General features: G+C 29.3%; 8 protein-coding genes across 13 annotated transcripts in view; 4 read left to right on the forward strand and 4 right to left on the reverse strand.

Moving 5' to 3' along the window:
• Positions 1–40: 40 nt before the first annotated feature.
• Positions 41–3159, reverse strand: hay (ATP-dependent DNA helicase hay). The gene is made up of 6 exons (XM_035096479.1): positions 2969–3159; positions 2594–2802; positions 2409–2519; positions 2174–2323; positions 327–2081; positions 41–240 (listed from the first exon to the last, which is right to left on the reverse strand). Exons 1-6 carry the CDS (start codon positions 2997–2999, stop codon positions 112–114), a joined length of 2385 nt encoding a protein of 794 aa, XP_034952370.1. The 5' UTR covers positions 3000–3159; the 3' UTR covers positions 41–111.
• Positions 3160–7028, forward strand: LOC118074922 (ribonuclease P protein subunit p40-like). 2 transcript variants are annotated; one of them, XM_035096486.1, is made up of 6 exons: positions 3160–3435; positions 3548–3692; positions 3897–4061; positions 6202–6327; positions 6402–6585; positions 6650–7028. In XM_035096486.1, exons 1-6 carry the CDS (start codon positions 3313–3315, stop codon positions 6993–6995), a joined length of 1089 nt encoding a protein of 362 aa, XP_034952377.1. In that variant the 5' UTR covers positions 3160–3312; the 3' UTR covers positions 6996–7028. The 2 variants fall into 2 exon arrangements, 1 of the variants encoding a protein (XP_034952377.1); XR_004691243.1 differs by lacking the exons at positions 3160–3435; positions 3548–3692; positions 6650–7028 and having other exon boundaries at positions 3985–6327; positions 6402–6423.
• Positions 7029–7073: 45 nt separating this feature from the next.
• Kap3 (kinesin associated protein 3) lies at positions 7074–11098 on the reverse strand. The gene is made up of 3 exons (XM_035096478.1): positions 10824–11098; positions 8180–10564; positions 7074–7885 (listed from the first exon to the last, which is right to left on the reverse strand). The coding sequence occupies exons 1-3, from the start codon at positions 10847–10849 to the stop codon at positions 7753–7755; spliced, it is 2544 nt and encodes an 847-aa protein (XP_034952369.1). The 5' UTR covers positions 10850–11098; the 3' UTR covers positions 7074–7752.
• LOC118074925 (inosine-uridine preferring nucleoside hydrolase-like) lies at positions 8189–13014 on the forward strand. 3 transcript variants are annotated; one of them, XM_035096490.1, is made up of 5 exons: positions 8189–8321; positions 11640–11833; positions 11920–12211; positions 12284–12420; positions 12536–13014. In XM_035096490.1, exons 2-5 carry the CDS (start codon positions 11642–11644, stop codon positions 12872–12874), a joined length of 960 nt encoding a protein of 319 aa, XP_034952381.1. In that variant the 5' UTR covers positions 8189–8321; positions 11640–11641; the 3' UTR covers positions 12875–13014. The 3 variants fall into 3 exon arrangements, with proteins under 3 accessions (XP_034952381.1, XP_034952384.1, XP_034952383.1); XM_035096493.1 differs by lacking the exon at positions 8189–8321 and adding an exon at positions 11048–11129; XM_035096492.1 differs by lacking the exon at positions 8189–8321 and adding an exon at positions 11307–11539.
• Positions 12598–13800, reverse strand: LOC118074928 (UPF0184 protein C9orf16). 2 transcript variants are annotated; one of them, XM_035096497.1, is made up of 3 exons: positions 13649–13800; positions 13365–13555; positions 12598–12734 (listed from the first exon to the last, which is right to left on the reverse strand). In XM_035096497.1, the coding sequence occupies exons 1-2, from the start codon at positions 13746–13748 to the stop codon at positions 13368–13370; spliced, it is 288 nt and encodes a 95-aa protein (XP_034952388.1). In that variant the 5' UTR covers positions 13749–13800; the 3' UTR covers positions 12598–12734; positions 13365–13367. The 2 variants fall into 2 exon arrangements, with proteins under 2 accessions (XP_034952388.1, XP_034952387.1); XM_035096496.1 differs by lacking the exon at positions 12598–12734 and having other exon boundaries at positions 13360–13555.
• Positions 13801–13938: 138 nt separating this feature from the next.
• Positions 13939–15182, forward strand: LOC118074927 (histone H2A-like). The gene is made up of 3 exons (XM_035096495.1): positions 13939–14058; positions 14141–14348; positions 14658–15182. Exons 1-3 carry the CDS (start codon positions 14037–14039, stop codon positions 14839–14841), a joined length of 414 nt encoding a protein of 137 aa, XP_034952386.1. The 5' UTR covers positions 13939–14036; the 3' UTR covers positions 14842–15182.
• Positions 15183–15404: 222 nt separating this feature from the next.
• LOC118074924 (UBX domain-containing protein 1-B) overlaps positions 15405–23239 on the forward strand; it is a 30523-nt gene continuing 22688 nt past the window's right edge. For both annotated transcript variants that reach the window (XM_035096488.1, XM_035096489.1), the window contains exons 1-6: positions 15405–15588; positions 15661–15714; positions 15773–15937; positions 16016–16267; positions 16350–16762; positions 16859–16930. In XM_035096488.1, the coding sequence (XP_034952379.1) occupies positions 15524–15588; positions 15661–15714; positions 15773–15937; positions 16016–16267; positions 16350–16762; positions 16859–16899 (990 nt within the window). In that variant the 5' untranslated portion in view covers positions 15405–15523 and the 3' untranslated portion in view covers positions 16900–16930. The remainder of the gene's footprint in view (positions 15589–15660; positions 15715–15772; positions 15938–16015; positions 16268–16349; positions 16763–16858; positions 16931–23239) is intronic.
• On the reverse strand, positions 20043–22769 carry RNaseX25 (Ribonuclease X25). The gene is made up of 3 exons (XM_035096494.1): positions 22530–22769; positions 21432–21990; positions 20043–20976 (listed from the first exon to the last, which is right to left on the reverse strand). The coding sequence occupies exons 1-3, from the start codon at positions 22592–22594 to the stop codon at positions 20812–20814; spliced, it is 789 nt and encodes a 262-aa protein (XP_034952385.1). The 5' UTR covers positions 22595–22769; the 3' UTR covers positions 20043–20811.

Genomic DNA, 23239 nt, shown 5'->3' on the forward strand with positions numbered 1-23239 from the left:
TTTATTTCATTAATAAATATAAAACAATGTTTTTTCATATTTCATAATTTACGACTTACTCTAATTGTAAAGTTTAAGTAATAATAAAGATAATCGAAGGAATATTAATTTTCATGGTCTGAATTTCTTAAATAGTGGATGTTTATTTGCTGTTGATGATGAAGCTGGTTTTTTATATTCATAATACACTGCATCATCTGCTCCAGACATTGAAGACAAGTTTCCAGCCTTCCGAAAAGCCTAGAAAATAATTTGATAGATTATTTGCTCCTAGATAGATTACAAAACTCCGAAATTATTTTTATTATTAGTTTAATATTTCTTACCGGTCGAGGACCTTCTCCAGGAATCCTCTCTTCGTCAGCATCTGTGTCATTTGCTAATACAACTTGTTGTAAAAGTTGAGCTTGTTCTTCTTTGGTTTTGTACAATAAATCAGGTTCTTCATCCATCCCAGCTAATTTAGTAATCACTTTATAAGCATATCCTTGATTTACTAAAAACCGTTGACGTTTTCTTGAGTAATTCATTTCCATCGTATCTTGGGATACTAAAGTGTAAAAGAAAGCATTGTATTCTTCAGCGATAGCACCTTTTTTTGCTCTCAAAATTCTTCCTAAACGCTGAGCTTCTTGTCTTCTAGATCCACCATGTGAAGAGATTTGTATCAGAACATTGGCTTCTGGCAAATCAAAAGAAGTATCAGCGACTTTACTGACGAAAATAGTATTCACTTTGGTGTTGTATTTAAAATTTTGAAGAATTTGAATTCTTTCACTTTGACTTGTTGGCCCATAAATATAAGGTTTATTCATTTTTATAGCATAGTGCTTTAAAGCAAACACATTATCAGAGAAAACAATCGTTTTATCTCCTCTTCTCTCGTGGTACCTTATCAAAAATTGACAAGCTCGGAATTTATTTGGGTTCATCACATAAAGTAACAGTTTTCTATTCATTTTGCAGGTTAGATATTCTCTGTAGAATTCTGATACCATTGGACACCATACCTCAGCACACTGAACTCTTGCGATAAATCCTTTCTTCTGTAGCTCTAGCCAGTTAGCCTCATACAACTTGGGGCCGATTAGAAAGTTGAGGTCAGCAATTTTGTCGTCTTCTCTGAGTAAAGTTGCAGTCAATCCAAGTTTACAATGTGATTGAACAATGGTTAAAACTCTTCTGAACATTTTTGCAGGAATTGTATGGACTTCATCCAAAACCATTATACCCCATTCTTGCTCTTGAAGCCATTTCATAGTCTGTTCTGCTTCCCAAGATCGTTTTTGTGTATGAGTTATCATCGAATATGTCGTTATAAGAATTCCACATCCCATAGGTTTGTCTTTAGCTTCACTAGTAAAACGACAAATCATGGAATCATCTGCTGTCGACCACATTTTAAATTGTTGCTTCCATTGTTCTACAGAGACTCCAGAGTTGCAAAGAACTAGAGCTCTTTTTCGGACTGTACAACACGCTGTTACCCCGACTAAACTTTTTCCAGCTCCACAAGGTAATACAATTACTCCAGAACGAGCTCTACCGTTTCCAAACATTTTTCGTAAGCTTTTTTCTTGATAAGGTCTCAATACTGCTGATGGTTTGAGGTCAATGTTAATATTTGCATTAACCGTATCATTTCTGAAATCATATTCCGCTAGTAAAGGATATTCCAATTCAATACATCGTTTCTGAATGACTTCTATTTTCTCTTGATTTACTTCAAAGCTGACAATTTTTAATTCTTGTTCTTCCTCTTCATCTTCATCTTCTTTGTCCATTTTATCAAAAAAATTCGTTATGTCTTCTGGAATAGCTGCAGTTTCGCTTGTTACTTGTTCTGGATTTTCTGTTTTTTCTATTGACGTTGTTGGCTGAGCATTTGGCAATGGTTTCGCACCGAATTGCAATGCTTTTTGTTTACTTTGAACACTTACTATTAATCCATCTTTTTCAGTCTCTTCAATATTTTTTCTTAATCTGCATTCTTGAATTACTGGATCTTTTAATAATCTTTGTATTACTTCTGGGGATGAAGATTCTATAAAGTATTTGTTGTGTTTCAAGACAAGTTTTACCTAAAAAAGGAAAATCCATAAATTGACATAAATCATTTAATAATTATTAAAATTGTTTTTTTTAATAAAGCATCTAAATTTTCAATACTCACTTTACCATAGGACAATGTACATAATTTAATAAATTCTACTATTCCTGCAGGGATTTCAGTTTTACTCAGTCTATTTAGGTATTCAATGATATCGTTTGTTTGTAAACCAACGCTGACAGCTGCATATAATGAATATGCTGTCAGCTTATACTGAAAAAAAATATTTTTTTTAATCCAAAACTTTAATTATTAATTCTAAGATGTATATTTAAAAGATAGAAAGTTAATAATGTACCTCATGAATGTGTTCTGGCCTGCATACAGGTTCAGATATGGCAATTAAAAGATCATGAGCATGTTTGTAAACAGGAGAAAATGACTCGAGGAAAATGTGGCCATTAGGTGCCTAGAGAAAATTTTTTATTTAATTAATAATCATATCAAAATATTATCGATTACTTTTTCAACAATTATACTCACAACCCATATAGGTCTCGACTCATTGTCAGGTTTCAGGGGCATCAGTTTCGTGTAATTTTTTGCTCCATAATCATCCTCTTCCACATTTCCTTCTAATTTCTCGACATCATTTTTTGCAGCATCCGGTATACCATCAGTGTCTATATTATCTCCATAGTCATCATCATTGTAATCCTCTTCTTCTTTACGTTTCTTTGATTTTGTGCGTTCTGAAAATAATTTTGTATTATTTATTATTTTATATGATAATTAAATTATTTTATAAGAAACACAATTTTGATATTAATTTTTTAACATATTTAAAGTAATATACAATTAACTTAATCTTAAAATACGATAAAAATTAAAATTGAGTATAGAGTAGAGGTTATGTACCATCTTTTTTAATTCTTTTTGGCGGACCCATTTTTTTAAAATTTATTTTAACTTGTTATAAAAAATAACGGTATCTAGAATTTATTTTAAAATTAATCAGCATTAAATAATACTCGATACCACATTATTTATAAACTTTATTTCAGGTGGAGTGATATACTTCCTCCTTTAACCACTAAATACAAGTAAACAGTGTGCATACGGTGGCTCCATTCGCTCAATGGGATTTATGGATTTGCATTAAAAACTCTACATTCACATTCTTAACACATAGGAGTTGTGTTCGTATATAAAGTCAATCTTTGTCTCATTTCGATTTATTTGCATTCATTCGTGAAGTCCCAATGTTGTGTCCAGAAGTATGGGACTTCAAAGCACCGCAACATTATTTCGAAATCCAAGAATCAAGTTGTCAAAAGCAGGAAGTGTCTCTTAAAATTATTCCTAATCATTACTATAATCACTCAGTAAGTATTATCGTCTTAAGTTGCTATTATTTTATTGTCTCTATTATTACACGACTCTAGGTTAAGAAATTTTACGTAATTTCGTTTAACTTTACTTTTGAATCAATGCCAGGTATCTCTTGTGCTTCCTGAATCAAACGACGTGCCTGAACATCTTCATGAAGCAATCATAGAAGACAGTGATTACTACAAAGTTGAGGATTTATCAGTTTGTGATTTGATAGACAAAGAATTTATCGAAGCATTCATCAAGAAAGGTCAGTTTTTTTGTTGACAAACATATTTATTGTTTTAGTCTATATAACAATGAATACATAACTAAAATATGTATTTTTAAATAATATTGAAGTCCTTCCAACATCTACAATTCTAAAACTAAAAATATCAGTAACATTTTACATCTTAAGGTTAAAAATTATTATTTCAAGCATTGAAATTCATTAGATATTCTTTTGTTTTAGGAGAAGTAACTTTATTGTCGATCGATGTAAGAATAGACCTTGAGAATTGCATTGCTATTACTCCAACTGGCCAATTACTTTTATCATTAACGACAGAAGATTATCAAAAGCTTGGACTTGAAGGAAAACCATCCGTTTTTGATAGAAAGTTATCTACACGTTACTGTAAGTAATAAATTTGACGTCAATAGGAAAAATAATACATACAAGAAAACAAAATGCCACGGAAGCATCAAGTGCCTGTTTTGCAAGAGCTTGCACTTTGTTCCATTGGCACATATATTACTACATTTGGCAGAGCAATGATCAAACCAATCTGCGATATATCGCAAAAGAATCCAGCACGTGGACTTAAAACCCTACGATCTCTATTAGAATCAATGAAGCAGAATTTAAGCTCAAATGTTCCATGGCACCTGTATAATGACATGGCTATCAAAGTATTACAAGCAATAATGGACCTAATCAATGAAACAAAGAATTCTTATTGTGACTTTGAACCCATTGGGGTCTTCCTATCTGAAGTCAATGTAGTTGTGAATCTTGTAGAAGTTGTAATCCATCCAAATTTAAGGACAATAGAATTTTCTATGTGGCCTAAAATTATGAGACACGTTTTATACCGTAATTTATATAATATGTCAGGTTTAGAAGTGCTTGATCTTGGTTCGGGTTCTGCTGGATGGCGAACTTCTGACATAGAAAAATTAATAATCAATGGAGTATCAAATATGCCAAATTTAACATCATTTACTCTCTGTTTCGACTGCACTGATAAGATTGTAGCAGCTGTTGGTCAAAATTGTCCTAAATTACGGACATTAGACATTACCGCATCAAGGTCTGTAACTGATAGAAGCATTAATTTTCTTATGAAATGTTATAAGCTTCGAGAAGTGAAGCTTTATCGTACTTCCATCACCGTAAATGGTTATGCAGATTTATTACTAGGATTATCTTGGCTAGAAAGTATTGGAAGATGTGATGAAATTGGAGATATTTTAGAGAATATTTATAATCGTGAAAGTGATTCAAAGACCTGTCTCTATTTGAGAGCATTTGAAAGCAGAAATATGATGACAGGATATTTATTTCTATTAATAACCATGTGTCCTTTCATCACAAGTCTTTCTATCATGTGCCCAGAGGGAATTGAAAACTTATCTATTCTAGCTGTACTAGAAAATTTAGTTGAACTAAAATTATTATCATTCAAGTTTTATGCTGATGGCATTGGAGTGTTACTGGATTTAACGCAATCTAGAATCACTAGCCTGCATTTGGAGCATGTTCATGAGATTGATCGGAGTGCTCTTGTTTATATTAGTCAATATTGCCCAAAGCTAAAGAATCTTACGTTTTATAACTGTAGTTTTCTAGACCAGACTTCTGTTCATTTATCAAAATATCTGGTTCCACCTTTCAAGTATTTGCAACGGCTGAAATGCGTTGTTGATTGTGCTAATGCCCATCTAGAGTTTTTGCTCTCGCATTGCTCAGATATTAGATTCATCCAATTGGGATCATCCACTGGGATTGATGATATGACAATGAAGAGAGTGCTTAATCAAAATAAAATGACTAAATTAGAAGAGCTTAAGATTCTTTATAGTAGTGATTTGTCAATGAGGACTGTAAGACTGTTAATGCAAAATTGTGAAAATTTAAGACGATTGTCTGAATTAGAAAGTTGGAATGGTATAAGTTTAGAAGAATTGATTGAATTTCGAAAAGAATTAAGAATTAACAATGTTAATTTAGATACAAGCCCAACTTTGTCTCTTGCTTAATAGTTTTTTAAAATTCAATGTAAGGAAAGAAGACTTTGAACATAAGAAAAAATCCAATGAGATATATTTTTAGGGAAAAGATAAATAAATAATTTTATTTTTGCACTTTTTCAATATTTGCTGCGTAATTATTATACATTTTACAACTGCAATTCACTTTTAGTCTGAGGTGCCATGGTATTACAAGTAATATTCCAACGAACTACAACGTATTCCAAAAATAGACTATTTTTGTATAAGATTTGTGATTTTTTACAAATTTTTGGTCTGTGATGAATGGACATGGCTCAATCTTCCATGCAAAGAATAGTATCCACTGCGTATGAATTTCCTATGCAATTGAAAAATATTCAATATCATAGTAATAATAATAACCATACTAATGATTAATAATATAGTAATTGTAAATTGTATTAAATGTAGCTGAAATCAAAAAGATTATTGGATTTAATATGATCATATTTTATTAATTCTCTCTCCAATATTTTTTCTCGATTTTTTCATATAAACAAAAGTGGTCACAATTGATTTAAAAGAGGAGACATTCACACCAGGAAAGAAAAAGTATGAAAGAGTTAAGAAATGTTTGACAGAAAATTTGCATCAAAAATTTAATGTCATTTTTGCTTGGGAACCTCCTGGTAAATATTTTTTATTTTTTTTTGTGAAATTATTGCTTTTGATATTTTGATTAATTTTTTTTTTCATCTTACAGACGAAAAATTGTGTCCTTCATCAATAGCAGCATGGTTTCACAATCGTACGTACAAAGTTTTCTTATGTAAAGAGAATTTTATTAAACGAGTTAGTACTTCTCTCTCCATACCATTAATCGAGAACAATTATGATACCAATAAATTTATAGAATGGATTGGAGTTTTTAGTATTGATGGAGATACGTAAGTGTTACAAATAAATAATAAATAAAAATATGACTTGAATTAAAATGACTTTTTTTTACAGAGAAAGTGGGAATGAAGACAATTTTTTAAATAAGTATACATGTCCTTTACCAAAAAGATCTGTGGGACAAGTTTTATATGTAGAATATACAGGTTTTTTCACCCGATTAAGAGCAGCAAAAGTTTTTAATATAGTACGAGATTTTATAAAATCAGGTTCTACACCAGCTCCTTGGGGAAGTTTGCACATCCATGGGTTTGCTGATAGTCCTGTAAGCTGGGGGTTGAAAGAGCACACATTTTATACAGATGGTGATAATAGTTATACCATAATTTTTCAACCAAATGGTGAATATATTATACAAAAAAGTTTGAGCTCCAATAATAAACCAAGGATTTTTCAATGAACTGTTTTTTTCAATAAATAGAAACATAAATTATTATGGTGTTGTTCTAATAATTCAATAATAAGAATCAGTATTGCATTATTTAAGCTTTTTATTGTTTAATAAATGTCTAATACGTACAATGAGATCAGTACAGAACTTGTTCGAAGTCTGAGACAAGCATGATTATAATAAAATTATGCTTTATTTAAAATAAAAGATCTTAATGCTTATGTTAATTGTAAAAAAACATTCTACAACTTGTGCAAGCTGGTATCTAGCCACTTTTACAAACAAAATAACATTCTTTAAGTAATAAATTAAGTAGTCAACATAAAATTAATTTAAACAAAAGATATCCTAATTACACTTTTGATTTGAGAAATTTTCAGTTACAGTAATTAAGAGTAACACATCTCTAATTCTATTATGAGTCTTTTCTAAAAATTAAAAAGCTCTAGGCATAAAATTTGAAGTTCATAATTTAATTTTTCTGTTCTGTTCTACAATTAAAACAAAAATGAGAAAAATTTGACAAGTATATGCTTTAATTGGAGATCTCAGTCAATATGTAGGAATACATTGAAAAAGAATGATTCAAATGTATCTTTCCTCATACAAAATAAGAATAAAAAATTTATTTCGTGCACTTGTTATAAATAAAATTAAAATATTATTTACCATTTTTTTATTCATTTTAAAATTCTGTTTACGAAACATTAAGCTTTGAAGTGCCGTGCAATGCGCCCTTCTCTAATCTTTTGGAATATCTTCCTGTTTATATCCTCACATGAGATGATTCAGCTTCAGAAAATCTAACTTTGGAGCTATAAAGATCGTCCATTCCAGATCCAATAGACATTCGAGATTTTGAACGAGCCATAAACTCATTAATATCATCAAGGTCTCGACTGTAAATAAAGATGATCATTATTATTGAGTAATATTATCTTTGAATTTATTATGCTAAAATTCTTTTATCTAATCAAAACTTCAAGATTATTAATTAATTAATTGACAAAAAAATAGACCGAGAAAATTGTTTTTCATATTCACCACAGTCAACAGAAAGCTGTGTCAACTAAATAAGTAACTGATTTGTAATCGCTAAAGTTTATTGATAATATTCATTATCCATTTAAGATTACTATTTTTTAGCATCTTACTAGTGAATAATAATTATTCATTCAAATTTTAATACATACCGACTAGCAGGTCGACTGGGATTTTCTGGAGAATCTGAAAAATTTTTGACAACAGATTCTGCATCATCGGAATTGAAAGAAGTAGAATTTCCTGAAGGAAAAAGCATTGTGTGCTTCAACAGATCACCACTCATAAACGGAGGTAAGCTGTCATCTTCATCAATAATTAAATGATTAGCATTATCGACTGCTATTGATTCAACCATCTCTAGCCACTGTTGATTGTGAGATCGAAATTTTTCAACTTTAATTCTGACTGCCCAATTTTTATCACATAAAGCAATTACATCTAAACAAGCATCACAAACTTTACGTATAGCAGGATTTTTATCATGCATTAAATCGATTAAATAACCAGGTGCTTCATTATTTGTTTCATGAATCAGATAATCTCTTGTTGATTCATGAACGGCAATTTGATAAAATACATAAATTATTTGCAGTACTATTTCATCATCTTCTTGTTTAGCTTTAAGAAGTTCAATAAGTGACAATAAAATATCTGCTTTACACAATAATCTGGCGCAATCTTCATCTGAAGCAGCAGTGCCAAGCAAAACGACAATTTCAAGAACTAGATCATCTTGAACTTTTCCGGGCACTAGATTATTTCGTATCCATGGAATTAGATCACACCGTTGAAGAATTTGAGCATAATCCAAATCGGGAAGTACTAAATTACCGAGAACGCCGACGATTTCTAATACAAAATCTTGCGAATCAGATTGTGTTAAAGCCATAGCAAAGTCTCCAACAAACTCGACAAAATGTTCTTTTGTTGAATCATGTTGAGATATATTTCTTATCATTTTCATAATTAAAGAATCTTGATTTCTAAATGCTTTACGTATTAACCCATGTAATCGATTATTTTCAATCATCAATTGAGCATTTTTATTATTAGCTGCTAGATTTATACAAAGAGCAATCAACTCTTTTTTAGGACGTTCTTCTTCTGATTCTAACACCATTTCTGTTATCAATGGAATGCAGTCAATATTACCAAACATTTGCTTAACTTTGTCATCCATACTGAGATGATATAATAATCCGAGTATTGTTGTCTTATTTTTAATTTCACTGTGGCTGAGTAGTTTAATGAGTTTTGGAAGTAGACCAACTCTCACCATCTTACCACGCAATTTAGCATCGAAAGATAAGTTGAATAATAATTTTAATGTACTCAATACAAGATCTGTATTATTATTTTGAAATAATCTCGGTAATTTTTCAATTATATTTTCCTCAGCCATTAAATCTTTATTTTCACGGAATATTGAGAGTTTTTTAAGGAATGTAACGACCAAAATCAATAAATCTGTATTCGATCTGTCTAAAGTCTTTATCAACATTCCGATAATATTTTTCTTACGCATTTTTCGCTCTACATCAGTATTTTCTGCTATATTTATTAATAAATAAAAAGCAACCCTCAATAGTTGTTCTTGTTTTTTTGTTAGACTTCTGAATTTTTTACGACTTTTCTCCAAATCTTCTTTTAATCGTTTTACTTCATTTTCAGAAACATATAAATTTAAATCAGCAGATCTTCTTTTTATTTCATAATTTAAAGGGCCTTCACAATTCCAGATATCATCAGTGAGTTTAACTTTTTTGTCATTGTTGATTCCATTCGTTGAAGGAAATAAAACTAATCCGGTACTGGTTTCAAAATGCCTTCGACATTTTTCCATATCGTCTTTCCAGTGATCATACCTGAGTAATTCATGTTCTAGAATTTCCATGCATAAAGATCCAATTCTGTATTCCAATATAATATTGTGAAACTGACTGTATGTAGAAAAGCAGAAAAATATGTAAATAATATTTGTAGAAAGTTCAATACTTCTCCTCCAATCTTCTCTTAATACTCTAGCGAGAGCACTCAACAGTGATTCATTTTTTGTTAACTCTAATAAATTATCCGGCATTCTGGCAAGTTGTAAGATCAATGAAGATCCTTTTATTTTACCGGGAATTTCTTCATATAATAACTCGATATAACTATCAACATTACTAATAACTGCTCGTTCGACATCTCCATTTTCAGAGCCTGATGCGTTCGATGAAGCTGGTCTAGGAGACTGAGTATTAGAGTCGTTCGAGTCATTGTTAGGTTTACGATTCTTCAAATAATAAATTAATTGTTCTACTTCATGTAACTTTGATTCGTGAATTAGAGAGCATTTTTCCATCACTTCTTTGGCTAATAATGATACATTTGTGTCTGCATTTAGGCTCTTTAATCGAATTATTTTTTGACATTCTTTACGATCACCCAACATAGGATCACCCAATTCTCCAAGAATCAATGCCTCGACATCATAATTGACTACTAATGCCTTTTCCGTTGGATGGACATCTAAAGTACCTGATCGTACTTTTCTGAAATAAATTTAATGATTTTGTGTAATTTCAAATTAAATTTTATTAATCGATAATTAGAAGGACAAACAATAACTCCATTAAAAAGGTTTAATAACCTAAAATATTACAATTAAATTTATCATAACCTTAGTTAATTTCCGAATTGTTCCTTGACACACAATAAAAAAAATTTCAATAACATTTGTAATTAATAAATAATCTTATTAATAAAATAAACTGACGTTTTTAACAAAGTGTTTTTCCAATTGAATCTTACCTTTTCAGAAATTTGGCTTCATCCATTATTTAATTTACTCTATATTGATTATTTTTTGATGATTTGCAACTATTCGCTCTACGAATTAAATAATTATAGCTAATTTCTAAATTAAAATATTGTCACCAATAATAAATAAATCGAAACCATTGTATCCACAGCAATTGGACGTCCGTGACTGTAGCGCTAGACCTTCACATTTCAACCGTTTCAGACGTTGCTTTAGCTGAGCGGTCTAAATTCGCATACACAGAATAATTCAAATTATTTGATAGTGTATGTCGATGTTTTAATGTGTGATGTAAAGTACGTAATATAAATATATGAGTATATAAGAGTAATTGACACACAACTCACACGAATTCTTGTAAATAAATATCGATTTAACACCGGCATCATAATTGCGTTGGATTTCTAAAACTGTATAATGCCACATTGAAATGGAACTTTACACACATGTTTATGATTTATTATGCTCATTTAGAAAAAAAAAACTATAACATTTTCATTTAACTTGTCAATAACAATCGAATTTTTAAATAATAAGTAGAACCCCTTATCGATAAATTATATAAGTAGGCGCCAAGCTGCCACGAAGCCGCCTAATATAAATTGGTACAATAAGCAACACTTGATTCTCGTTACTCCACTTTAACTTTTAGTCAAGTAATCCTACCATAGAGCAATTTCGTACTGTAGGGTTGAATAGTGTTCAGGTCATAAAAATAATTGCGGAATATTTTACCAACAACACTAATTCAATAATAAAAAATTCAAGAAGACAGAAATAAAAACGATTTGTTTCTTTTATTACAGAAATGAGTCCAAAAAATATAATTGTTGATGTTGATGCTGGACATGACGACGCAGTGGCTTTAATTCTGCTTTTATCGGCTCATCGTAACCATCAAATAGTTATTAAAGCAATTACATGTGTTGCTGGAAATACTGATATTGATAATGTTATTAAAAATGTTTATAGAACACTAGAAGTCTGTGATACCACTGATGTAAGCGTAAATAATAATTAAAAAGCTTATTGTCAAGAGAATTTTCAATTTTATGACTCAATAATACTGTAGTTATTATCTTCCAGATTCCTGTATATAGGGGAGCATGTTCACCGCTGATTTCCATTGATGGTTCAGTTGAGTGTAGATATCATGGCAATGATGGCTTTGGAGATGTCTTGAAAGATACACCAGATATAAGTAAACTACAGAAAAAACATGCGGTTATTGCAATTCGTGATATAGTTACAGAGAATCCAAATAAGATATCTGTCGTTTGCTTAGCACCATTGACTAATATTGCATTGGCAATAAAATTATTCCCTGAAATCTTGAATGATGTTAAAGAATTTTATGTGATGGGAGGAAATTCAAAAGGTAAAAAAACATTTATCTTAGGTCTATAAGTATAAGTAAATTTTTTAAAGTTACATAAATGTTATATGATAGCACAAGGAAATGTGACTTCACAAGCAGAATTTAATTTTTATTCTGATCCCGAAAGTGCTCATATTTTATTTAAAAGTAATTTCAAACCCTTGTGGCTATTACCTTGGGAAACATGTCTAAAGTCTGATGTAAGCATGGTAAGTGTTTACAACATTTTTTATCTTTTGGAGTTCTTAGAGATTCTAAGTATAATAAAAAACAAATAATTTCCAATTTTTAAACTTTTATTTATTAAGTAATGAATAATTTCAGGATTGGCGAATAAATGTTCTTGGAAAAATTAATTCTAAACCTATGCAGTTCATAAACACTGTAGAAAATGCGATATTTGCAAAGAATCCTAAGACTCAATATTACAGGCCATGCGATGGACTTTTAGCCGGACTAGTATTAAATCCAGCGATGAATAAACAGTGCACTGAATATCATGCAGATGTTGAATTAACTGGATCTAAAACCAGAGGACAAGTGGTTTTAGATCATTTGGAAAACAATAAACCAAATATTTTTTTAATTGATGACACAGATACTGATATTTTTAAAGAGCAACTTTATACAGCATTTTCATCATTTTGTGGAAAACAAAAATAATCAAAATATGATTATTGTTTACATAATTATTTTTTTATTGTCTGATTTCATCCTTGAATAGCATCTACAATTTTATATGATTTTCATATCAACGATAGATGTGTTGAAATCTAAATAACTATTGGAAATAAAATATTTTAAACTTTGACTAAAAAAGCATAGTTTCCATTATTTATAAAAATAATTAAATAGTAAAAGGACTTGACATTTTCTCTATCATTTATTCCCAGAAAAATGGAACAAGTTATGAAATACTGTTTGTTCTATGAATGATTTTATTACTTTAAAATCTTTGCTCTATGTACACATATATATATTTAAAATACTCAAAGAATTCTTTGTTTCTTCATATAAATAATGTATTCATTTCGCTTAAGCTTTTTTATGGAACAAATATTCTAAATAATTGCTTGTAATCATTATTAGTGATAAAATAAGACTGAATTTATACAATTAATAAAATAGCCTTAAAATTTCCTTTTTTATTTACACATTATTGCGGATCAGGAGTTGTTCCTTCTCTTGCTGGTTGCTCATTAAGAGATTCTTGGAATTGTTTCCTGGCTTCTCTGTTAGAATTTAATAGCTTCACAAATTCAGCATGTACGATATCATTCTTCATCTCTATTGAATCAAGTACAGAATTTAGTTGATCCAACTGAGCATTCAAGTTTTTGAATTCTGCAAAATGTTAAAGGTTTGATAATTGTACTGTGAATAAGTAAATAAAAAAGTTATAATGAAAAGATTTTTTTTTAAAAATTAATATAATACCTTCCTCATCATCTGACGTATCTGTATCCACAACATTTTCATCATGTTCTTGGTTGTCTTTAGGTTCAACAGCGTTCAACATTGTTTTTGCATCTGCCATCACAACATGAAATCAGCTGACTGTAAATGTCACACCTTACGCCTGTGTAATCGCATGTTTTTCACATTCGTCACATCTTGATTCTATTGGTCGAATTGATAAACTCCATATTTTATTTTTTAAGCGGCAATTTTAATTTAAAGAAAATGCTGCCCTCTAACAACTTGTTTGTTCCTTTATTTTTACGTATGAATTTACTGGTTGCGTGAGAGTTTCGTCATTGTGATTTGAACCACGCACTGGTGATTTTCGTTTTTAGAAGCTATCTTTTTTATTCAATACGCAAAAATGTCTGGACGTGGTAAAGGAGGTAATTAAATCATTTAATTAATGATTGTTATTGTCTAACCATTTATTATAATTAATTAATAATTAATTTTGTGTGATTTCAGGAAAAACAAAGGCAAAATCCAAGTCTCGCAGTAGCCGAGCAGGAACAATGTTTCCAGTAGGTAGACTTCATCGTCTTCTTCGAAAAGGAAATTATGCAGAACGTATTGGAAGTGGTTCATCTGTTTATCTAGCAGCTGTGCTAGAATATTTATCTGCTGAAGTTCTGGAGTTAGCAGGAAACGCGGCTAGAGATAATAAAAAAGCCAGGTAGGCGGGAAAATCTCCATTTTGCTTTTCTTTTCCCTCGCTTTTTACGGTTATTTTATTTCAAGGTTCTTTATTTAACTCCAAAACGCCTGATTTGGCCATATTTTATTTAAATTAATTCACTTATATTTAACAATTAAAGTTCTACAGTTCTTAGAATATAATTAATTATTTTATTACTTGTATAATAACTGTAACTGTTTTGGCGCCAAAACTATCGTCATGGTGCTCACATGCCCGATATATACTACGCCTTTATTGTGTCGGTATTTGACGGTTAATGTCATGTGTATTTAATTTTATTCACAGAATCTTGCCACGACATTTACAACTTGCCATTCGAAACGATGAAGAACTGAATAAACTACTGTCTGGAGTAACAATTGCTCAAGGAGGAGTTTTACCAAATATTCAAGCTATTTTGTTGCCTAAAAAGACTTCAGGTGCTGCACCACCAACTGTCAAAGAAAACAAAGCTTCTCAAGAATATTAAATGTTAAAAATTAATATTTAAGTTGATTTAACTCGACATTTTTTCATATATAAGTAATTTTTAAGTGTCGATATTTTTCTATTAAAATAATTTGTGTATAACTTTCATATTTTACTACATATAATACCTGTATTTATAAAAACATCTATACCTCACTTAATTATTTTTCAAATAGTAAATGTGCCACACATGACAATCATTACATCGCATTTAAAAATTCCATGTCTTAAAGTTATAGTTGTAAGTTCACTGAATTATTGTCAACCGTTTCTTCATTTGTGAATACTCCATGTATAAACATTATGTAAAAATTGAATAATTATAGGAGATTTTGATATAAATACAAATTTTTCAATAATTTTTAATAAATTATTTGAATAAAATAGAATTTTTGAAGTCATTACTCTATTAATTACAAATAGTTAAAAAATTTATTGAAATTCTGTGTATTAAATATTATTCAGCAATATTATATTTGCTAATTTATTTTGAAGATAAAAAAAATAGTATTTTAGAAAATTAAAGCATGTTTTCTACTTGTCTGTTTATAGAGAGCGCTCAAGTTGAACTAATGCTCCATCATGACAGTTAATTTTTAAAGTTTACTGGTGAATATATTCATTAGTTGTCGAATTAATTATATTTGATTTTCTGAATATTTATTGCTTTACATGTAAATATAATGTCGACACTTGACGCATCTCATATTTCTACTCTAGTTGACATGGGGTTTCCTACATCCAGAGCGTAAGTATTGTAAATAACTTATCCGAAATTAATCTAACCCCTAAATTCATCAAATTTCATTTGTTTTTTTAGTGAAAAAGCTTTGTTAGCTACTGGAAACAAAGGTGTTGAACCAGCTATGGACTGGTAAGCTATTGTTATTATTTTGTTAAAATTTTGTAACAATAAACATTAATATTTTAAGGTTACTTTCGCATCCGGAGGAGATTGAAGATATATCATCAGAAGCACCGGCAAATCAAAATGATTCAACAACTCCTGAGTCAGAAAATAAATCTATGGAAGAGAAATCTGATAATAATACTAATGATTCTAGTTCTGTAGAAGCCAAGTCCTTAAAATGCGATGTGTAAGTGACAAAATTATTTTTATTCAATCTCTAATAGTAAAATAAACATGTTATAAAATGGCTTTTATATATTTGCAGGTGTGGAAAATTATTCAAATCATCTTTAGAAGTAGAATATCATGCAACGAAATCGGGTCATGATAGTTTTTCTGAAAGCCTTGAGGAAAAAAAACCATTAACTGAAGAAGAAAAGAGAGCAAAGTTAAAAGAGATTGAGGAAAAGCTGAAACAAAAACGTAGAGAAAGAGAAGAACTTGAAAAAAAAGAATCTTATGAAAAAGAGAAAATTCGAATCAAGTCTGGAAAAGAAATGGCAGAAGCTAGAAAAAAGTAAACAAAATTATTTATGTAAATTATTGATGTTTGTTTTGAAGAATTATTAACAATTTTTTGATTACATATTAATTTTTAGAATGGAAGAATTGGAGATGAAAAAAATATTAGAACAACGAAAACGTGAAAAAGAAGAAGATAGACTTGCTCGTCAAGCGATTCGTGAAAAAATTGAAGCTGACAAAGCAGCTCGACGGGCTAAAGCTGCTGCTGAACGTGGTGAAACTCTTCCAGCAACATCACCGGTTGCATCAGCCCCTACTTCAGCCACACCTATCCCAAAGCGTGATTACAACGAAACAAGACTTCAAATTCGTTTAACAAACGGCGATATACTGACACAAAATTTTGGTGTTAAAGAACAACTTTCTGCCGTAAGATTGTTTGTAGAAATGAATAGAACTGATCCACCAGAGCCATTTGATTTATTGACAACGTTTCCGAGAAAAGTCTTTACGGCTGACGATTATGATACTCCATTAGATGTTCTTGGTGAGTTTATGTTGATTAAATTTACTTGTTCTTATAGCATGAACAAAGTATTGTTAATTATCACTACGTTTTTTCACACTTTTCTATCTTTTCCAGGTTTAGTTCCATCGGCTGTTGTTATTGTTCAGAAGAAATGATCACTGTAATAAACTTCGAGTAAAGTAATTCGTAAGTTAATTATTACCAATTTTTTTTATATTATTTGATCAATATCTGATAACTGATATATGCTAAATTTTTCTAATATTTAAATACTTTTATATTTCATTTATAAAATGAACGTAAATTCATTTCATAATTAAAAAAAAAATTAATTCAAAAATCTGCTCAAAGCTCATTTTCATGTTAATAATTTTTATATTTTGATGATTAAAACTTCTAACGTATAAATTATGTATAAAAGAAAATATTTTTTTTGTAAATTCTTCTAAATTTCGAAAACCTTAGAATATTATAAAAATTTTAAAAACAGCGTGAATAATTCTCAGAAGAGAATAACTATTTGCATCTGATCCTAGTATTGAAAATGTATTATTTTGGAGTGAGCAAAAGCGGAAAATTACTTTGCACAAATCTAGGTCGTTTTGGAGCTGGTTCAGGCTGAGTTGATATCCTCATAGAGTATAAGGAAAATATAAATCAATCATATACTTAATTCATCTCATTATAATAGTTTATTTCACACGAATGAATATATTATTATTTAAAGACTGAATATAAAAGCATTTGAAAAACACTGAGTTGATAACTCGGTATTTTTCATTATTCATTAAATTGTTCGGATCCCATTAGAGCACTTGCTCCACGAGCTACACTACCCTGCGAACCAATTCCAAATGAATAATCCCTGGGACCAATTCCACTGGGGTTGGTTCTTGGAGCATTATCAGTAGGAGCGTTCATTTGACTGGATCCCATTAGAGCACTTGCTCCACGAACTACAATACCTTGCGAACCAATTCCGAATGAATAATCCCTGGGACCAATTCCACTGGGGTTGGTTCTTGGAGCGTTATTAGTCGGAGAGTTCATTTGGTTTGGTCCCATTGAAGCACGATTGTTTGAAGGATTTGCATCTAAATATATTATTTTGGAGTTTCTTCGACATGATGGAAGTCTTGCCCTACCACAATGAGTAGGATTCATGAAATCGCGTCCAAAGCAAATTCGTATCTCTTTTAGATATTGTATAGCAGATGTTTCATCAATTGTATCCTGGAAAAATTAAATAATCAAAATAAATTGATTTAGTTATACTACTGGTCAAGTTTCACTTACTTCTTCTGTGTAACAGGCTATTTGACATTCCTTTCCTACTCTTTCCTCTATTTTGCTTGATAGCTCATAATATGTGTACTCCTTTCCAGGTATGATATTAGCATCTCGTAGTATATCATTCATATTGTACCTTTTAAACAAGTATAAAGTTTTCTTGAAATAATCAAACTGTGCAGTTTTATCAGTTGGTTTAACAGCACAAGTGCCATGTTTCTTCCACTGCTTTTCCCAAAAATCTCGCATTTTGGGTATTTGCTTCGCATTCACAGCAAAAACATCAACCCAATTGTGTTCTAATTCTTTTCTCATAGGTGATATCTTTTCGTCATTTAATGGAGTGTCAGCACAAAATTCAGGAGTTGCTCCATTACGTTTATGTGGCCAAAGTCCATGGATACTCCAACGATCATAGTTATCAGTTACTGTACAATAATATGGTAAAGAATATTGTTGTCGAGTTTTGCAAATAGCAGGAAGCCATGTTTGTGTTAATAGCAGAATGTCAAAATCTTGTGACTGAGGCTTGATTGAAAATCTAGCCCATCCATGATGCCTACATAGAAAATTTCTTTAGTTGACTCATGAGAAAAAAATGGTCGTAATAATTTTTATTATATACATCATAGTTTTTATATTTATTTATAATTAAATAAATAGAAAAAACTATTAATGTTCAACAACTCAATTGATATAATAGCGGAAATTCCTATGATTCAAGGTGATAATTGCCTTCCTTAAGTTCATCAATTTTGTATTCGTCATACTGATAGAGAAGTTGAGCACAATTTAAATAAAATAAATAACTTTTTATGTTAAAGAAACATTGTTAACAGAAATTATAAAACATCAAAATTTTTTATGATTTTTTAAATCCTAAGGATTGAAGCTTTCTTCTTGAAGTTTAAATGATAAAATTATAAAGAATAAATTTAAAAAAAAATTTATACCGACCCTTGGATGACTACTAAGGCAATCACAATAAACAATGTTAAATACTTCATCATGAAATGAAGCAATAATAATTAATTCTATTTTTCAATTAGGAAACTTATATTTTCCTTTATAAAAAATTCTATAATTTTAATAGTAGCAATATATAGATCGATATTTTTGATTGGACTAAAATCATCCTTTACCTTTTTTATTATATACTTTTTCAAGAACATTAAGAAACATTGCATTTGACAATTATTTAAATGAAATATTATTTTACCATGCTGATTAGATTAGATCTTTTGAAGTTTTAGAAAAAATTAGATACACTTTTAATAAATTATCAATTTGTAAATACTATAAATAACATAAAAAGAATTGAATTGATCAATTCACTTAATAATTTGTTTTCTTTACTAATATAAAAAGGAAGTATTCAATTTCAAACAGTCAATAATAGTGTAATAAATTTCAATCGTGTAAGGTGTAAAAAATTTAAAAGTTCGTTTATTAATTCATTGTCTAGTTTTACATCAAAATATAGCGTTCTATTTTTGTCAGTTTATTAAAATCTATCTAGAACTTCAACAAATTATCGTTTAAAAAATCATATTTTCTTTCCAATAGTTAAATTCACAAATGGATTTATGTGCTTCATTGAAATGAGAATTTTATATTCCGAGCAATTAATAATACAGCAATAAATTCATGATTTAAAATTAATTTCTTAATTTTATCTCAAAATACTAAATGATATTCTAGTCTGTAAATTTAAAACCAAAGTGTGATAAATTACCAGAATTGTAATCACAGCTGACTGAATTGAAGGAGAAAAGAATAATTAATTATTAAAATAAAAGAAACTTAAATCTAGTGTTAATATCAGTACTCTAATTAGCCAGACATTATTCTCTGTTGCTCATTAATTATTTTGGAGCAGAACAATAATTCAAATATTAGAATAATAAATATGGGAATACTGAATTTTTAATTCCATAGAAATAGTCAAATCATTTTTTTATTTAATTTTCTTGTGCAATATAAAAATACAATTACAATATTGAAAAATGTGTATATATGTATATGTACTCTATCTACTTAGAACTATTTCAAAAAATATACATCAGGTTAATTCATCATCATTTACAATATACACTGACATAAATAGATAAATACTGAACGGCAAAGTTCAATGATTGATTCACTCCTTAAAAATTCAAAGCTTCATGCCGCCAGCTGTACAATTGTAATCATCAGCAGAATATAAAAAATGATATGATAATAGCAAGCTTTGGCTAAAGTGATTCGTAACTCAATCACACCAATGTATTATTCTTGTCTTGTAATTACTTGAATAAATTTATCTTATACTTAACAATCTTTCCAATCACAAAAAATGATAGGTTAAAATATATACTGAATTGTGTAATTCCAATTTAAATAGAGTGTCATGTTGCTTTTACATTCAATTCACATCAAATATACTGTTAGTATCAAAAATAAACAGAAAAACTAGGGTAAGATAGCAAAGAATGAATTATTTAAAAAAAAAAAAATGTACAAATCTTTCATATCTAATTCATTTTATTAATTTATTTATTTATGAACTCTTTAAAAATGATTAAATGATTAAAATCTTCAACGAAACTATCTTGGCCTAGTTTTCCTTATAAATACATCGATCATCAACAGACATAAAATAAATGATTTATCATTTATCTTTATGTTGATTGTTCATATTATTATTTATCTTATATTAAACAAAAATATTTTGTGCAATTATGCTTAATCTTGATGAAAAGTATTTTCATTTAATTCAGGTAGTTTTCCAATAATCATCAAACTTGTATAACTTGAATGGTATCAGGTACAGTTCCAGGATACGTGATTAGCTTTTTACGAGGACAATTGGTTGGAAAGTTAACTATTCCATCACAATCTTTGAGATTGAAATTTTTATCGAAGCATATACGTATCTCAAAAACGTATTTTATTTTATTTTTCTGAAAACAAATAAAATTATAAATAATAACAATGATAAATTGTATGATGAGTTATTTCATTGCAAAATAATGACTATTCACATTTCTTGATGTTTTTAACTCTTATAAAATCAAAGAGCGTTAAATACAATTGATTTGAAACATGTGTAATCTGTGACACAATGGAAAGTGACACAATAATTACAATAATGAAGTTTCATGTTTCTAGTAAATTGTACATTTCTAATTCTTTTGTTATATTATTGATAAAAAAAAATCTACAAATAAAATGATTAGTACATATTATTAAAATAGAAATAATTTAATTTTTTATTGCAAATTTAATCGACTATTAATAAATATAAATAGTATTATCTATAGCTAGATTCAAGAATTGAAATAACTTTCAGTAATAAATTAGTTCATTTGATTCTCAATAAATAATTGATTATTTAAAAAAAAGCAAAAATTCTTACCTTATCTACAACACATTCAATTTGGGCTCGAGTTCCAATAATTTTTTTAATTCCATCTAAAATAGTTTGCGCAAGGTATTGCTTTCCAGGAGTAATATTCACTTTACCAAGGACATTTTTCATGTCATACATATTAAAAAGGTCTAAGCCCTTTTTAAAATATTTGTAAACTGAATTAACTTCATTAATAACAGCTGCACAGGTACCATGCTTTTTCCATTCATGTTCCCAAAATGCATAAGGTTTAGTACCATTTTCTACATCAACCCATTTATCTTTCAGTTCTTGTTCAATTGGTTTTAACTCATCAGGTTTGAAAGGCAGACTTTTATTGCAGTTAAAAGGTCCCATTTTGTGCAGTTGTGTAGGCCAAATTCCATGAATGCTCCATTCTTCTGTACCTTTTGGGAATGAACACGTGTGGTTTGAAAGCTCTTCCTTCCAGTCAAGACAAACTGTAGGTGGCCAGTGCTGAGTAAAGATGAACAAATCAAAGTCGGTAGAATTGGAAGGTCTTCCCTTTTTTCCATCATTTTTTTTCCTGCGGAGACGTCCACGCCTGAAAAATATCATTCAAAAAACAAGGAAATTTACAAGCTGTTAAAAGGAAAAATTTCTTATCTTAAAGAATAACATGGATACAAAAATTCCAAGGAAATGCATGGAACGTTAGAGATTATATTAAAACTACAACAAGCTCTAGGATATTATCAGAATTTTGCAGATAGAATAATATTCAGCTTCTCTTAACACATCAACATAGTTATTGAAAACAATCTTATCTTAAACTAGACGGTAATAATTGAATAAAATTTTTGTGAATATTATTACATTAAATTCACATTAACGTGCAGAATTCATTTCATTGTATATTATTAACAATTATCTCATATTTCAAAATTCCAGGTATTTATAGTTTAAAACTCCTACTTTAGAACAGATAAATGCATTTTTTTTTCAAATAAACTACCATAAAACATAAAAAAAAATTCATCATGCATATTTACATGAGATTAAGTTACATAAGAAGCAATAATTAAGTTAAAAAATGACATTAGAATGATAATAACTAATAATTCAGAAATTTTTTATACAAACCCTTGAGCAGAAATGGACAAAACTGCAATGATGACAACAAATGTTACACACACGTGATACTTCATTTTCTATTTCAATAATATGAATTTTAATTATAATATCAACAGTACATTCTCTATTGTAATGACCAATGTGTAACTCAACCTACTATTAAAAGTGCTTTGAGAGTAGCTCAGTTTGTGTTACTACAACTGGTCTAAAAGCATCTGACAGACACAAAGCCAACAATCCCCTCTACATGTTAACTATATCGACCTCGCATACCTCATGCGTATCCACCGAACAAAGTTTCCCTCTCTACTTTTCAATAATCAGCTGATACATCACGTTTACCAGGTGAGTCTCACCTGTATATTTACGTTTTCTGTTGCTTTTAGTTTATTACATTCACAGAAGTCATTATCAAGAGAATGAACAATCAGATAATTGGACACTTGAGGAATGAATAAAACGATTTTTCGGTTGTTACATTAATAAAATAGTTTTTTTTTTTTCAATAACCCGGAATTCATAAGAAATGAATGAAAAAGTCATTTTGAGCATCATTTAATGATTTCAATTGATATGGATTATATTGAATAATGTTGACAGGAAATTATATTATTCGTGAGTATTTAATTTGATGAGGTGTATTTAAGTTGGGTAGTAAAGAATAGAAAAATTATATTTATGAATGAATGTAGTTTGAATAAAATGTTTACTCTTTAATA

The sequence above is a fragment of the Chelonus insularis genome, unplaced genomic scaffold, assembly GCF_013357705.1.
Source record: "Chelonus insularis isolate UGA/USDA-ARS -01 unplaced genomic scaffold, ASM1335770v1 contig_139_pilon, whole genome shotgun sequence".
Taxonomy (NCBI): Eukaryota; Metazoa; Arthropoda; class Insecta; order Hymenoptera; family Braconidae; genus Chelonus; species Chelonus insularis.